Source organism: Glandiceps talaboti, chromosome 19 (assembly GCF_964340395.1).
Source record: "Glandiceps talaboti chromosome 19, keGlaTala1.1, whole genome shotgun sequence".
NCBI classification, from domain to species: Eukaryota; Metazoa; Hemichordata; class Enteropneusta; family Spengelidae; genus Glandiceps; species Glandiceps talaboti.
This window is the reverse complement of record NC_135567.1, coordinates 6861739-6880391: the sequence shown is the minus strand read 5'-3', so window position 1 is coordinate 6880391 and position 18653 is coordinate 6861739. Positions and strand designations below refer to the sequence as shown.

Here is an 18653-nt window from a genome sequence, read left to right as displayed (position 1 = left end):
CCGGTCCCTTATGACCACATGTATGATGTAACATGTATTTACGTAGAACACGATCCATGTACAACGGGTAAACGTAGTTAATCTAAAACAACTAAAGTTTGTTGCATCAATAACATTCATTATTTTGAAACTGGCCAGAATTGAAATAAGATGGTACACTATACTGTGAGCGTGAGCAAAATAGCTTTAGGAACAAAAACGTGAGGAAAAGTGAACGCGTATTTCCAATGGGTCAGTCAGGTACTACTTCTAGTACGAGCGCACATGTTGACGTCAACCTGCTGTATTACATACGTAGACGTGTTATTATCAACTTTTCATGATACATGTGTACTCAGACCACTAAAAGAATGTATACTACAATGTACGATGAAATAAACTGAATCTTTACAACAACAACAACAACAACAACAACAACAACAACGTTACAAGGCGAAAAATTAAAACTGGTTTAGGTTGAAAAGAAATACAAATACACCACACATTATACATGTATCGGCCGGCGTATCCCTAGCTCCTTCATGTCAGTTTCACGCTTGCTCACGATTTAGACATTTTTTTGAAAGTTCTGTGTATTCAGGGTAGGAAGGCAATCATTTCAAAGGTAACCAGAGCTTGTTTTTTTCATATCAATACACGTCGATTCTGTAAAAATCCTGAACCTGTCACAAGCACGTCCGCTGAAGCCAAGTCTGCTGACAGGCGCCAGTCACGAAACACTCAGTTTGTTTTTAATATTAATGTCAAAGCTGAACATTTTGGTACTGGGAAACAGAATTAGACTATTGTAGAGAAGAGACTGATCCTGAGGTTCAATTTAATTCAAATCATGAGCAAAATATTTCGCCCCCCCCTTCAGACCATCAGAATTTTCATGCCCCACTTTTGAAACCTTCCGTAAATTCTGACTGCTTTACTCTCAATAGTTATGCTACAACCTACAAGGCCATTATATTAGAGCTTTTATTTGTAATGTCGAACTGTATTAAAGTTACGCGCTGCATTCGAATATCGTGAAAACAACCAACCAACCAACCAACCAACCAATCAAACAACAACAACAACAACAACAACAACAACAACAACAGCAGCAGCAACAACAACAACAACAACAACAACAACAACAACACCAACAACAACAACACCACCACCACCACCAACAACAACAACAACAACAACAACAACAACAACAACAACAACGACGACGACGACGACAACAACGACAACATCGTACATTCAATCACGAACATAGTTCGGGCGACATGTAACGCTTTGCCGATCACGTGTCCACAATAATAAAATTTCGTCATCCTACTTCCGGGTAAAACAGTTGACCTCATTCACCACACCAGGAACCGATGGATGACGATGGTAGCCTGTGTGATCGTCTTTAAGTTGGTTAGATTTACTGCGTTTTGAACAGTCAGGGTGAAGTGGTAAATATGGGAACCAGGAAAGGGAAGAAACCATGGGTAAGTGTCTTTATGATATTATGATTTTCATTATGTATAACTATAGTATTATAAACACACACTGCAGGTTCGTGAATGGCGCTGAGAGCGGCAACTCGTGTACAACTTTGTTCAACTTTTAAAACTTATACAGACAGTTTGTACCGTCCATTCCTTTTATGCTAATAAAGTAAGTGTGCAAAATATACGCGGCACACAATAAAACGTATCTAGGAGAATATTAGCGTAACGTTAGACCATGAACGTTGGGGAGAGATATCTCCAACGTGTACTGGTACATTTAATACTAATAGTCATGGCGTGATCGAATGCAGTGGACTTGTACCCGTAGTACTTACAATAGCCTAGATGGACTTAGCTACATTTCAGGGGAGTAAGATTTGTACCTTAGTATCCCATAATATCAGACGTACTTGGCATTGCACTTATTATTGTCATTCACACGTAACATGTCTAACCTCACCTCGTAAGGTCAGTAAATCACCAGTCACGTGAAATTGGGTCATCTGGGGGTCAAAGCAGGACACTACTGTTTATTGTGTAACTTTACTTGTGTGATGTTTCACATACATGTATATCGTTCTCGATATCCTCTGCATTTCACAATTTGTAGGAGAGTGTGAATGTCTGAACACGACATGAAAGGATTTACTATGAATAAGTGTGTAGCAGGAATGCAATCATTTTGAAAAGGGCCAATGAAAATTTATCACATGATTTTGTTGTTTTTGGATTGAGTAGTCATAAAGTGCAGCTTAAAATTATCGCTACTTGATGATGTAAAATACTTAGTAGGTATTGAGGTAGTTGCAGGGTAAATAAGTAAGGGATCGGTCAGTTTCTTCGGCCGGGGGGTGGGGGTGGGGGTGGATTGGTAGGGGGGGGAGTTACCCTGTTTTTGAAATTGGCAGGGGGGTCATGCTGTTTTGAAAATTGTGGATGGGGGGGGGGGTCACCGTGTTTTGGATGGTGATGAAATAAAAAAGTCTGTGTCTACAATGGCATATAGCCTTGTCTGAAATGTGGTACATGTAAATATTTGTTTTTGTCCCTGTTTCTTACATCAGTTCTTTAATATTACTTGACGTAAGAATTCAAACATAACTATACGTATACATATACATATATTTAATATCTAGCTACCACACTAGTTACAGAACATGTCATATAAATGCTTGGCTGTTTCACAATGAATGCTTCACTTACATTGTACATGTATATTGCACTTTGGGACAAAGGTGAACTTCAATGTTTTGTTATGGTAATCTTCATAGATAGTTTATAAAAGAAGTTAATCTAAATTATTCTACTCGTCAGTTTGAACTTGTCAGAATGGATTAATACACTTTCTATTTTGGACACTACATGTCATTGACACTACAAATCACCACATCTCATCAGATTCCAGTTTCTATTTTATACACTAAGTATGACCACCAAAATTTCTCTAACATACCGTTGACTTTACTATACAAACGATATTAATGCCTATATACTTCTTTACTTCGATATCTATACTTCCAAACTAGTTAGCAGATTCAGCTGAAAGTTAACGGGGATGCATCAGGGGATGTGTAGATGAAAGTGTATTCACAACATGATGATCCCATCAGCGATATGCAAATTAGGTGTAAAATCTCAATTTGGGTCAAAAACTTATATCTTGAAACTGCATGGTGAACGGTGGGGATGGAGGGGATCGGATGGAGTTATTGTTGACAACACTGAAATGATGATGCATATTACAAAGAAAACATGGATGGGTAGGTATGAGAATAAAGATAAACAAATGTATGCAAATATGCCTAGCAACAAGACCACGCCATAGCAACAGCCAAATACAGTTGTCCTACAGTGCCATTGGCGCTACTTTTATTCTTTTAGGGTTCTATAGACACACACACACACAAACACACACACACACACACACTCACACACACACACACATATATATATATATATAGTTTTGGTAGTACTGGAACTCTTTCTTGGTTGTAACTCAGACAACATGATGATCGCTTTATGCGTGAAACTCCGAGTTACAACCAAGAAAGAGTTCCAGTACTACCAAAACTATTACGCTCTGCCACTGCGGTATAGAGCACTGTCTTAGCAGATTGATACTCACCGAGTTATATATATATATATATATATACATCCATACATCCATACACACACATACATACATACACACACACATACATACATACATACATACATACATACATACATACATACATACATACATACATGCATGCATGCATACATACATACATACCTACATACATACATACATACATACATACATACATGCATACATACATACATACATGTATACATACATGCATGCATACATACATACATACATACATACATACATACATACATACATACATACATACATGCATGCATGCATGCATACATACATACATACATACATACATACATACATACATCATGCAGGAGATTACACCACGCTCTACAGACAAGCTAACTTTACTTTACTAAGTTACAAACTGTTGCCGTAATAGTATATATAGATATAGTTGTGATGTCATTCAGTAGTGTAACCTGTAAGTAGTTTTTACAGCAGAATTTCCATCTAGCAGTATATCTTTCTCAACAAATATGAACTTTATTGCACTTTGCCGAAATAGTTCCAGGTTGATATACAAAAAGAGTTGTAGTTTGATTTTAGTTTAGTCTATACTGTAATTTATTAATGCATCTTATATTCAAACACCACATTTTACATTGACAAATATTCAAGTTGTATTCTTTTTTTAATGTTTCTGACATGAAATTTATCAAATGAACATAATATCTTTAGAGACATGTAATACAAATATTAGAGCTTGGATCTTTTGTTAAATGCCTTTGGTGTAAATATACAATCAGCACTCCGCTACGCATAGTGTTGATTATATCATTGCACTGAAGGCATATAACCCAATATCAAGACATTAATATTGATATTTACTGCTATGCTATCACCACTCTCTCTGTTACAAATTCTAAAACCATTGTTTTCAGTAGAATGATTACTATGTATCACAGTTTGGATTTTGAAAATCCTAAACTCTTTAACTACATGTACCCACACTCAGCATACTGTTAGTAACTGACAAAAATGTAATTATGTGTGATGCCATTCACAGTACTTGTATTATTTACCATGAATCTTATTTTTGAGAAGAATAACATATATCATATGAAGATATAACTACCACAAATGGTCTCAGGGTGTAGCTTGGCACTTTATCTGTAAACAGGTTTATTAGTTATATTAGCTATGGTGTGAGAATGTTTATGTGGATTTAAGTAAAACTAGGGATGGTCTTTGGTTTAATTATTATGCCACTGTACAGAAATGAAGGTGTAACTGATGGACACTGGACTACACCTTCAATGTGATAATTTCTCACAAGATGGAGGCATGGCAGTCTGATAAACTTATCCTAGATAGTCTAAAATCCATACCACTAATATCACATTCTTAATTTTAAATGAGTTTAAAATGAACTATGAAAAACACCAGCAACATTGATTATGTCGAGTTTTTAGCACAACTGAACTGAGGTTCAGTAGTGCTATAGGAATAGCGTGGCATCTGTCTGTCTGTCTGTCTGTCTGTCTGTCTGTCTGTCTGTCTGTCTGTTTGTCTGTGTGGATGTGTGTATAAACAACTTACAGTCAAAAACCGCTGAACCGATTGCCATGATATTTGGTGGGTCGGGAATTGAAAGACAAATGAATAAAGAAAGTTGACCACATTTTCCTTCAAATTTGGAAAAGGATAACAAATTCAAAAACATTTTAAAATTATGAGACCAAAAAAGTTCTCCCAAGGGACTGGTTTTGGTCTAAAATGTGTATGTACATGTGATCAATACTAATGGGCATGCAATGTTCAACCATTCCATATTTATGAGGATAGGCCATGAGACAATTCATGTCTGTTAACTCTTTGAGCACCGTTTGACGAGAATTATCCACACGATGAGGTAACTCAAAGCTAGTTATAACAGGTTAACATAACTCACAGTTTGAAGCCTTTACTAAGGGGCCAGCTGTCAGATATGAGTAAGCTAGGGAGTCACACACCCATTCTGTGATAGTATGTAAATTTGACAGTTTGCCCCAGAAAACCAGGATTTTTACATGAAATTTGAGCAAAACTTGCAAATTCTTGTGTTTGACTTTTATAATACTAGAATCAAGTGAAAGCAGCAAGTTGTCATAGACTGTTCTACAAAAGTTGATAAATTATTAAAGCTAAACTAGCTACAACTGGAATTATTTTTTGGAACTGTCATTTCAATATAATGACATTCATCCTGAAAAGTATGTAATCAACTATCGGTAATTGTATAAATGTGAGTCACAACATAATAATAGGTAGGAGAATACATAATTTTGGTTCGTCAAATAAACAGTCATTCACTGCTACTTGTGTAATGACTGGTAGTCGCTTGCAAAATTCTCACTCTATAAACTACTGTGATACTGTAAGTATAAAAGAATATTATGGTATTCCTTAGTATAGAATACATTAGATAACAGGGTATAGGCTTTGCATATGAATTACTGACCATTAAACAAGTTACAGTCAGTGGTACATACAGGTAACAAAAAATAACCCCCAAAAAGATAGACGTTGCAAACCACGCCCCTTTAACGGTTCTAATCCAGAAAAGTGGTGTTACTGGAGAAATGAATGTATTTTTGTGAACTTTGGATGCATACCAATATTATTAGTTTGCCCATTGAAGACTTAAAAGGAACCAAGAGTCATCATGACTATACAAATTGTCATCTAAAACCAAAAAACTCTCAGGAAATACAATTATTTCACTGAGTGGTGTTCCCCTTTAACTCATTTTTAGCACAACTGAATTGATAAGGTTCAGTAGTGCTGTAGGGATCGCTAAGTGTCTGTGTGTGTGTGTGTGTGTGTGTGTGTGTGTGTGTGTGTGTGTGAGTGAGGATGTGTGTGTGTGTGTGTGTGTGTGTGTGTGTAAACAACTTAAAGTAAAAAACTGCTAGACCGATTGCTTTGATATTTGGTGGTCACGTTACTTTGGTTGTCTAGTTGGGAAATTGTTCAAATGAAAATGATCGCATCAGAAATGTGTATTTTACGTTTAGAAATGTGATTTGTTGTATTACAAAATGCTTTGACTTCAGCCTGGAAATGAAAAATTCTTGTTTTATTGATGTAATGAAATCATTAAATCTTTTATGGGCTACTTCACATCTCAATGTCAATGGTGTTAAGATTAACATCTGTTTAAGGTTGCTTGGCAACCTAGGCCTGTTAATATCCAAAAGTGAACTCACATGCTAAAATATTGATACCTCACCCATAGCAACCTCCGATTGATGGCGTATGTGGGGAATGTAACAACAGGGTTGTGTAGACAAATTAAACATTTGGCGGGTGAACACATATATGCTAAAACTACTACAATGTAGACTATACTCATAGCAATAATGAACTAGTCATATATATATATTGTACAATAACATCATTGGTATAAGGCAAGTGGATAGATGTGCAATCATGATGGTTGAATGTTTAGAGTGGCTGGCTAGAAATCTGCAGGTTGCAGGTTGTAGGGTCATGATGGTTGAATGTTTAGAGTGGCTGGCTAGGAATCTGCAGGTTGCAGGTTGTAGAGTTGTGATGGTTGAATGTTTAGAGTGGCTGGATAGGAATCTGCAGGTTGCAGGTTGTAGTGGTTGAATGTTTAGAGTGGCTGGCTAGGAATCTGCAGGTTGCAGGTTGTAGTGGTTGAATGTTTAGAGTGGCTGGCTAGGAATCTGCAGGTTGCAGGTTGTAGAGTCATGATGGTTGAATGTTTAGAGTGGCTGGCTAGAAATCTGCAGGTTGCAGGTTGTAGTGGTTGAATGTTTAGAGTGGCTGGCTAGGAATCTGCAGGTTGCAGGTTGTAGAGTTGTGATGGTTGAATGTTTAGAGTGGCTGGCTAGAAATCTGCAGGTTGCAGGTTGTAGTGGTTGAATGTTTAGAGTGGCTGGCTAGGAATCTGCAGGTTGTAGGTTGTAGAGTTGTGATGGTTGAATGTTTAGAGTGGCTGGCTAGAAATCTGCAGGTTGCAGGTTGTAGAGTCATGATGGTTGAATGTTTAGAGTGGCTGGCTAGAAATCTGCAGGTTGCAGGTTGTAGAGTCATGATGGTTGAATGTTTAGAGTGGCTGGCTAGAAATCTGCAGGTTGCAGGTTGTAGAGTCATGATGGTTGAATGTTTAGAGTGGCTGGCTAGAAATCTGCAGGTTGCAGGTTGTAGAGTCATGATGGTTGAATGTTTAGAGTGGCTGGCTAGAAATCTGCAGGTTGCAGGTTGTAGAGTCATGATGGTTGAATGTTTAGAGTGGCTGGCTAGAAATCTGCAGGTTGCAGGTTGTAGAGTCATGATGGTTGAATGTTTAGAGTGGCTGGCTAGAAATCTGCAGGTTGCAGGTTGTAGAGTCATGATGGTTGAATGTTTAGAGTGGCTGGCTAGGAATGTTCAGGTTGCAGGGTTGAGCCCGTTGCTGACATTTGTTTCTGAATGACTAAAGTTCTTGGGTAAGATTTGAACCACAATTGCACTTTGGTTAACCTAGCTGTATTAATTGGGGACCTGGTAGGATAGATGTTGAAATGTGAATCCTTTAATCTTGTGCACTCATAGAGGCTGCAATGGATTGTATGCTATAACACCATTGTGCTATAACGCCATTGTCACCAATTTATTTAAATACATCCATTTAAAGTCTGTAGGCTTGGTTACCCAGCCTCTTGCCATTGAGGGGGCTACCCCCCCCCCCCTGACAGGCAGTTACACCCCCCAGCAGGCAGCTACACCCCCACTCCTCCCCCAGCAGGCAGCTACACCCCCGCCAATGTGACTATAAAGTCTGTAGCTGTGAAATGGCTAGGTGTAGTACAGTGGCGTCATACATGAATACGTATCTTGTAAATATTTAAATGTATCTAATGACATGGTCAGATTTAAATTTCCTCAAACTTTGTAAATATGTATAATCATGTAATTCTTTAGTCTGTAAGGTACACCATGATGGGGCGCCCTCACACATCAGAGGCCAGTGAGGGCGGAACGTCAAGACATATCTTACAGTCTAGTAATTCTTTGAAACCATAACACAGATACATGTGTTAATATTCTAATTTACATAGAGTATGTGTATATATCAGTTGTCCATCATCAATATAGCTTTTTAATGTTACATGTTTTAGCATTGTGAATGTATTACATAATGATATAACGCACAAGCAGTTCAAAATGTTTTTAGCATTGAGCTTTTGATCTGTCTTGTTGACGATCTTCATCAGAATGACTTTCATTGTTACAGCTGACTAATCTGCTGATCATACCGCCACCTAGTGGTCAGCTTTAACTAGATTTTGACAGATTGAAAACTTAATGCTAAAACAACTTTGAACTATTTGTGTCTTATAACCTTTATAAATCATTTGATCTACAAAGCTAATCTAATGATTTTTGTCATACCATTACGTAAAGTCTTTCCGGGTTGTTGTGATTTGACAAAATGATATTGATCTCAAATCAAACTGTGCAAATCAACCCTACCTGTGTTTTACAATAATCATATGTTTGAATTGAAGTGACAAATAAATGTGTTTTATATGGATTGATATAAATTAAAATAGATTGATATAAATGACATATTAATCATATAATATTACATAATATCATTTGTGTGAATGATAAAATAGACAGCTACCTTATGTATATTTTTGATATATATATTTAAATGTTGTCTAAAAGGAAATATTAAAATATTATTAAAGTGGCCATATGGATGAGAATTAGGTATTTATTTTGGATTTTTAATTCATAATACAACTTTACTGTTTTCCTAATTTAACAAATAATATGAAATAACATATTATAAATACCAAAACCTTGTTTGTAACTCATTTGATTACAAAAAGATGAAAAAAAGATGAAAAAAGTGTAAACACTTTGTTATTTTTTTGCATATTAACAAACATTTTAGACATATTTTATTGATTTTCAATTTACAGAGTTACAAACAAGGAATTGGCAGATATTATTTCACATTATTTTTTTTTTCAATTAGAAAATACAGTAAAGTTGTTTTATAAATTCAAAATTCAAAATAAATACCTAATCCTCATTAATTTGGTCACTTTAACACTGGGTTTGCAGTAAGTATATTTTTAATGTAATTTTGACATTATTTGTGAAACTGGTGTAAATTAGTCTAATCATTGTATATGTTTGTTTTATATCAGGATCTCATTGATGCTGTTGAATGTGGAGATATAGAGAAGGTTAAATTCTACTTGAAGAATGGTTATGATGTGAATAGTAAGGATGACAGGCGATATTGGGTAAGTGTATCAATAAGTAGCTCATTGCTAATAATAAAAACAATATTTAGTTACAAAACAACATTGATTGCAGAGTGGTTGACATAAAGATAAGATGATTACAATGGAATATTGACAACAATAGCTAAACAGGCACTAACGTTAAAAATGTTTGAATGCAAATATCAGTTTTGATTCGAAACTACAACTTTTTGTGCTATACGTGTTTGCCCATGTCCACAATATTTATTTATATTTAGTTATTCCTGACAAGTCTTTGCATCTTTAGTCTATGCATTAGGTGATACCACATCTAGGAAAGACTTAAAAAAATCTTAAACTAAAAATGAAACAAAATAAAACATGTCATGGTAAGACATGAACACAAAACAGACTTATGATCCAGTTAAAAATAATGTTCTTGTCCAAAAAATATTGCCCACTTTAAACAATAAAGAACAAATGTGAACCAAAAGTACTGTAACGTAAATGTATACTACAATGTGAGATATCTTGATGGCAGAATACATAACCTGGATTTTGTCATAGATGTGCTATTGACAAATCACCGTCATTGATTGACAGATGTCATTGACTGAGCCATGTGCATTAGCAATTGTGTGACAATCTACAACAAACAAATCAAGTTATCATAACTTATAGCGCATATTGAATGTCAAGACTTTAAATGTATGATCGGTTCTCTTATACGTAATCTTGGCTGACATTCAAATTATTCTGAAAATTCTGGTCATGAGATCACTATAATACACATGATCAGTATCCCAAAGGACAGAGATGCTGTGTCTTTGTTTTTAGCACAACTGAACTGAGGTTCAGTAGTGCTAGCGCCATGGAGAAATGTGTGTGTGTGTGTGTGTGTGTGTGTGTGTGTGCGTGCGTGCGTGCGTGCGTGTGTGTGTGTGTGTAAATGACAAAGTCAAAAACCGTCAAACCGATCGGCTTGATATTTGGTGGGGACACTACTTAGGGTGTCTAGATGAAAAATTCCTCAAATGAAAGCGAGATGTTTTTTTTTTTTTTTTAAAACATGATTTATTGTGTTCAATGATGCTTTGACTCGGCCTAGAAATGAAAGATTCTTGTTTTATTGATGAAATGAAACCATTAAATCTTTTATGGACTACTTCACATCTCAATGTCAATGGCATCAAGATTAACCTCAGTTTGACGTTGCTTGGAAACCTGTTTAGCACAACTGGGCTGAAGGTTCAGTAGTGCTTTAGGCATGTCTGTCTGTGTGTGTGTGTGTGGGGGGGGGGGGGGATGTGTGTGTGTGTGTAAATAACTTAAAGTAAAAAACTGCTGGACCGATTGCTTTAAATTAATATTTGGTGGTCATGTTACTTTGGGTGTCTAGTTGGGAATTTTGAAAATTGATAGCATCAGAGATGTGTGTTTTAGGTAAAAAAAAAAATTGTTTTTGGTCAAAAAACTTAAACTTCAAAACTACCGTGGAGATTGGCCTGAAAGTTTTTGGAAACATTCTTAGGGGTGAGTAAATTAAGGTTTGTTCATGACATGATGATTCCCTTAGTAATATACAAATTAGGGCTAAAAATGTGTCTTTTTGGTCAAAAACCTATCATTCCAAAACTATTGAGGGGATTGGGCTGAAATTTAACAAGGATGCATCTGTTGGTGTATAGATGAAGAAATATTAAGCATATAATGATCTCCTCAGTAATATGCAAATTAAGTGTAAACATGTGAATTTTGGTCAAATATGTATAGCTCAAAAAGTACTTGGTCAATGAGACTGAAACTTGGTGAAATGTTTCTAGAAGTGTTATTCCACAGATTTTCTTCAAAATATTTTGACACAATTGGCCTTAGCAATCATGACCAATCCCTTAACAACAACCAAATGGCAGTATATTTTGGTCAAACAATATCATCTGGTAGGAAAGTGAGTAATCATTCAAAAAATGTATCCAAATTTGCCTAGCAACATCACCACGCCCATAGCAACAGCCAAATGATCACGTACAAATGTATATTGCAAAGATAGCAACATGGTTGAATAGGCAACTGGATAGTCATTCAGCAAATGAACACCTATTGTTAGCAAGGACAAACATATGGATAACCATTTTTGGAAAACTGCAGTTGTGCTACAATGCCATTGGCGGTATTTTTTAAAATTTTAGTGACACTACAGTGACTAAAACACAAGCAATCTTGTAGAACGAGAACAAATACTATGAACCTGTCACAATGATCTCTAACTTAACACTACACCATGAGTTTTTTAAATCTTCTTATGATCATTTTTCTGCTTCTGTATTTTGTTATAAACAAAACAAACTTGATATCTGTCCATTTCCTATGACTTAGAACAGGTTACTTTTGTTTACATTCTTGACTTTCTCATTTTCCTGGAACATTCTGGAGACTGATATCTACTGCAAAATGTTGTAAAGCAGAAGCCTTCTCATTATCTGGCCACTTCTTTCTTTTTTATGTGCCTGAAATTAAATTACAATAAAAAGTTCTTGTTGATGTTTTACAGCCAAATCTTTCTAAATATGTGTTGAAAATATAATTTAGGTTCCAGAAACTTTTCATGAAGTGTGATTGTCTCTCCTAAATTAATAGCATTGTTAAGAGTCTGTTGTTACTCACATGACTTGCAAACTGAGAAGGGGCAACCCATCTGCTGATCAGAGAAGTGGAAAACCCCATACCAATGATACTTTTTCTATATTGGAAACTAAGGGCGTGTTAAAAAAATAACCTATTGTATATAATTTGAGGCAGTCAATTTGATATAAATTTAAAAAGCATAATTAAGCCTGTACCAGCTACATCTAGGATTTTCTTTTTTTCTTCAAATAACCAGAGATATATTCACTAAAAATTTGTCAGTTAATTATATTATGAAAAAGATATTGTATGTGTTAATTAGTAGTCAATATTATCTGTAGGTAGTGTAGTGTTCAGTTTAAATCTTGAGCGAAAACTGGGTTTTGTCTGTCATCATGTACACTATACTAGTTGTAACTGGATTATCATTTTGCAATCAGATAACCACAATATATTCACAGTAAACTGTAACAAGTCTTCAGTCTTTCTCAAATTCTGACAAGCATGAATCAACAACACCACTTGGATTCCCTCCATGTACATTGTCATAGTCATGTATGGTCATTCTCTCCATTTTCCCACTTCTCTGTCTATTGAACATGATAAGCTGTGAGAGGGTAACTCTACAAAGTTGCAATTAACGCTTGTTATTTGGATTAAACTTTAATTCCTCTTTAGTATTTTACCAACTATCTCGGTATGGCTGCCGAGTGCTTTGACATCATCTACAAGTGGTAACAACATTGGCTTATTTCTTTTCCGTTCATTGATTGTTTTCTGCGCATTGCAACTTATGTCTTCAGACCTCTTCAAGGTGCAAAGTCGCAGAAACTGTCTGGCTCTGGTTAAAAGGTCATCATCTCCTGTTTTAATGGCATTGCCTTGTAAAATGGCTGCACATTTCTGAGGAATGTTTCCTAGTTTTGTGGCCAGAATAGGAATCTTAAAAGAGGAATTGTATCATATCCAGCTAGACTTTGTACAGCTGCAACAAGCAAATCAAACTTGTGTGGATGAATACAATCTGTGAAAGATGTCACTTCTCCTTTACTGATCTTTCTCATTGAGATGACAAATCTACACAATTCTCGTAGCTTTTGACTGATATAGTAGTAATGTTCCGCTCCTTGTTTCTTGTATAAGCTTGCAACTTGCTGCAATATCACAGTTGATCACTTCATACAACTCTAGCAATTTCATCCTGGTTCATCTTTGGTAGCACATTGTCCATCAAACCTTGATTTGCTGCTTGACAAATTGGTAACAAATGTACTGACCTTCCCTGTGCTCTGTTTTTGATGATCCATATATTGTAGGTTTTAAATCACAAGACCTTTGGTGTTTTCAAAGATCACCTCTGATAAAATACCCCAAGCAAAATTCACATGGTAAATAGTCTTCCACCTTTACTGCATGTGTTGGATGTTTGCATGGTATGAGGAAACCCCCCCCCCAGCCTCTTGCAATACCCTGAGATTATGACCGTGATTACCTTTGATCAAAAGTTTCTTTAATAGAAGGCTTCATTCTTTGCTACCTGTAGGAAAACTGAATGAATCAGACACTTCGGATTCATTGCTATGATTTTGTTTTAAATGGCATGGTAGTTTTCCATAGTCCTTTAGGCAATAAACACAGTACTGATGTTTATCCCACTTTCTTTTCCCAGTATTGTTTGTAGTTAAAACTTTGATATGCTTTCTTTTTCTTGATGGGCTGGATGATGATGATATATTGGAACTCTGAATTGTTTTTACACAATGTGAGGACTTGGTTGCAACAGCCCTATCAACATGTCTCTTACTGGCAACTTGTTGTGCATTTTGGCCAATAACAATATTTTTCTTCATGGCAGCCCTCTTGGTTGATGTTGTCAATTGTATATCATTGCCTATTTCTGAACTATCAGGCACTATAATGTTATCTGGTATTGGTGTACATTCTGAACTTGGATCAGTTTATTGATCTGAATCACTACAATCAGTTAAGTCAACTCTGTCTGGGGAAGGCATGTAGTCTGGATCAGCATCAGAATCATCAATAATGTCAACTTCAAAGTCTGTATAATCAACAATATTTTTGCAACAATTAGCCATATCTGATGTTACCAAAGGGATACATGTGTCTATGCATCTATTTGATGTTGAGTTTTCAGTCTGAATGTTATCAATTTCCCTAGTTACTTTGACCTTTGGTACACCTACAGATTTAGGAAACACTGTTGACTCTAATTGTTGTTTCTTATTTTTCATCATGAATATTCTAGTGTGAATTGGCAGGATATCAAATATTTCTGATGAATCAGATTCCAAGTCAGTCTCAACACCATACACATCACTTGATGGCTTAGACTTTTTCAATATTGAGTCATCAACATCCATAGGTGAGTGAATTACTGGTGTGAGACTTTGCAGGGCAGGAAAGGTTTCAAATGTATCAGTCTCATAGTATGTTTCTGGAACACACTCATCACTTTGTACATCTCTGTCTTTGAACTATGTACTGATCAGTAGTTTAGTGTCTATCAACTGTGTACTGATCGGTAGTTAGGTGTCTATCAACTGTGTACTGATTGGTTGTTCAGTGTCTATCAACTGTGTACTGATTGGTTGTTCAGTGTCTATCAACTGTGTACTGATTGGTTGTTCAGTGTCTATCAACTGTGTACTGATTGGTAGTTCAGTGTCTTTCAACTGTGTACTGATTGGTAGTTAGGTATCTATCAACTGTGTACTGATTGGTTGTTCAGTGTCTTTCAACTGTGTACTGATTGGTAGTTAGGTATCTATCAACTGTGTACTGATTGGTTGTTCAGTGTCTTTCAACTGTGTACTGATTGATCTTTAGGTGTCTATCAACTGTGTATTGATTGGTAGTTAGGTGTCTATCAACTGTGTACTGATTGGTAGTTCAGTGTCTATCAACTGTGTACTGATTGGTAGTTCAGTGTCTATCAACTGTGTACTGATTGGTTGTTCAGTGTCTTTCAACTGTGTACTGATTGGTAGTTAGGTGTCTATCAACTGTGTACTGATTGGTTGTTCAGTGTCTATCAACTGTGTACTGATTGGTAGTTAGGTGTCTATCAACTGTGTACTGATTGGTTGTTCAGTGTCTTTCAACTGTACTGATTGGTAGTTAGGTATCTATCAACTGTGTACTGATTGGTTGTTCAGTGTCTATCAACTGTGTACTGATTGGTTGTTCAGTGTCTTTCAACTGTGTACTGATTGGTTGTTCAGTGTCTATCAACTGTGTACTGATTGGTTGTTCAATGTCTATCAACTGTGTACTGATTGGTTGTTCAGTGTCTATCAACTGTGTACTGATTGGTAGTTAGGTGTCTATCAACTGTGTACTGATTGGTTGTTCAGTGTCTTTCAACTGTGTACTGATTGGTAGTTAGGTATCTATCGACAACTGTGTACTGATTGGTAGTTCAGTGTCTATCAACTGTGTACTGATTGGTAGTTAGGTATCTATCGACAACTGTGTACTGATTGGTTGTTCAGTGTCTTTCAACTGTGTACTGATTGGTAGTTAGGTGTCTATCAACTGTGTACTGATTGGTTGTTCAATGTCTATTAACTGTGTACTGATTGGTTGTTCAGTGTCTTTCAACTGTGTACTGATTGGTAGTTCAGTGTCTTTCAACTGTGTACTGATTGGTAGTTAGGTGTCTATCAACTGTGTACTGATTGGTTGTTCAATGTCTATCAACTGTGTACTGATTGGTTGTTCAGTGTCTATCAACTGTGTACTGATTGGTAGTTAGGTGTCTATCAACTGTGTACTGATTGGTTGTTCAGTGTCTATCAACTGTGTACTGATTGGTAGTTCAGTGTCTTTCACCTGTGTACTGATTGGTTGTTCAGTGTCTATCAACTGTGTACTGATTGGTAGTTCAGTGTCTTTCACCTGTGTACTGATTGGTTGTTCAGTGTCTATCAACTGTGTACCGATTGGTAGTTCGGTATCTATCAACTGTGTACTGATTGGTTGTTCAGTGTCTATCAACTGTGTACTGATTGGTAGTTCAGTATCTATCAACTGTGTACCGATTGGTAGTTCGGTATCTATCAACTGTGTACTGATTGGTTGTTCAGTGTCTATCAACTGTGTACTGATTGGTTGTTCAGTGTCTATCAACTGTGTACTGATTGGTAGTTAGGTGTCTATCAACTGTGTACTGATTAGTTGTTCAGTATCTATCAACTGTGTACTGATTGGTAGTTAGGTGTCTATCAACTGTGTACTGATTGGTTGTTCAGTGTCTATCAACTGTGTACTGATTGGTTGTTCAGTGTCTATCAACTGTGTACTGATTGGTAGTTAAGTGTCTATCAACTGTGTACTGATTGGTTGTTCAGTGTCTTTCAACTGTGTACTGATTGGTTGTTCAGTATCTATCAACTGTGTACTGATTGGTAGTTCAGTATCTATCAACTGTGTACTGATTGGTTGTTCAGTGTCTATCAACTGTGTACTGATTGGTAATTAGGTGTCTATCAACTGTGTACTGATTGGTAGTTCAGTGTCTTTCAACTGTGTACTGATTGGTTGTTCAGTATCTATCAACTGTGTACTGATTGGTAGTTCAGTGTCTATCAACTGTGTACTGATTGGTTGTTCAGTGTCTTTCAACTGTGTACTGATTGGTTGTTCAGTGTCTATCAACTGTGTACTGATTGGTAGTTCAGTATCTATCAACTGTGTACTGATTGGTAGTTCAGTATCTATCAACTGTGTACTGATTGGTTGTTCAGTGTCTATCAACTGTGTACTGATTGGTTGTTCAGTGTCTATCAACTGTGTATTGATTGGTTGTTCAGTGTCTATCAACTGTGTACTGATTGGTAGTTCAGTGTCTATCAACTGTGTACTGATTGGTTGTTCAGTGTCTATCAACTGTGTACTGATTGGTAGTTAGGTATCTATCAACTGTGTACTGATTGGTTGTTCAGTGTCTTTCAACTGAGTACTGATTGGCAGTTCAGACACACTGTCTCCTAGGTTTTATATTCTTCAGTACTGAATCTCCAATAATGAAGGTCTTCATAGGTTTATTCTGGACATTTTCTACCTGAGGGCTTCTATCTTCAATATAATTGTAATTACAATTTGATGCCACCTGCTAAAAACTGAACAGCTGAAAAAAAGTTACATGTGCTGTTAACATTGAATTGAAGTAAGCATAGACACTGGGGTGGGTGGAGGGTGGGGGGAGGTACTGAAGTTTTGGATTGTCCAAATCCTACGACACCCCCTCCCCCCGGCCTTAAATAATGACGGCTCTCGTATGGACCCCAATGGAAATAAGTCTTTAAGTTTGTGGGTTATCCAAGTAATTCAACAATTTGTACTAGTTTTTATTTGTATATCTGTACTGTCGATCTTGTTGTTTTACTGAACTAAACTAAACTAAACTCTTCTCAATAATAAATCCATGCTATGATGCATAGAAGTTAATAGACATTATCATGTTTCATGGTCAAGATGTCACAGTTTTACAAGCCACAGTTTACAAGCCACAATTGCTGTCCTCACCGGTCTCCCATATTTTATAGACTTTTTAATGATTGCATGCAATTCTCTAAAAGTTAGTTATCTACCAGAGTGCTAAATCTGATAGATATATTGTTAAATTAGTTTTAATCTGGATAGTCAGTTTGTAGTCAATTTCAAATATATATTTCTCCTACCTTTACAATAAAACATGAAAAAAATAAACTTAATGTTATTATGTTTGGCTAAATAACCTACAAGGCTGCCAGGATTCGATGCTCATTTGTTCATAACTGAACTTGTCAAAATGGTGTCGGTGGTATGTAAATCATAAAATCTGAGCGGTTTTTTTTTGAACAAAAACAATTCTGAAGCTGAATCCTTTGACCGATACATACTTTTATTTCCAATGGTCATCAAGTTAATGACTTCCATGTTTCATCATGGTTGTTGCCATATACCCTATGCTCTATAGCACGGCTGTGGAGTTGAGTGTTAGTCAGTCAGATTCGATTTCTTGTGGTTTATTAGCACAACTGAACTGAAGGTTCAGTAGTGCTATAGGCATGGCAAAGTGCCTGTCTATCTGTCTGTCTGTCTGTCTGTCTGTCTATGTGTGTGTGTGTGACGTGTGTGTGTGTGTAGACAACTTGCAATAATTCAAAATATATCAAATAAAACCTTTAT

At 36.3% G+C, this 18653-nt stretch overlaps 1 protein-coding gene across 2 annotated transcripts in view; it reads left to right on the top strand.

The window, feature by feature from the left end:
* Positions 1-1343: 1343 nt before the first annotated feature.
* LOC144450278 (uncharacterized) overlaps positions 1344-18653 on the top strand; it is a 105679-nt gene continuing 88369 nt past the window's right edge. For both annotated transcript variants that reach the window (XM_078140878.1, XM_078140877.1), the window contains exons 1-2: positions 1344-1472; positions 9777-9875. In XM_078140878.1, the coding sequence (XP_077997004.1) occupies positions 1443-1472; positions 9777-9875 (129 nt within the window). In that variant the 5' untranslated portion in view covers positions 1344-1442. The remainder of the gene's footprint in view (positions 1473-9776; positions 9876-18653) is intronic.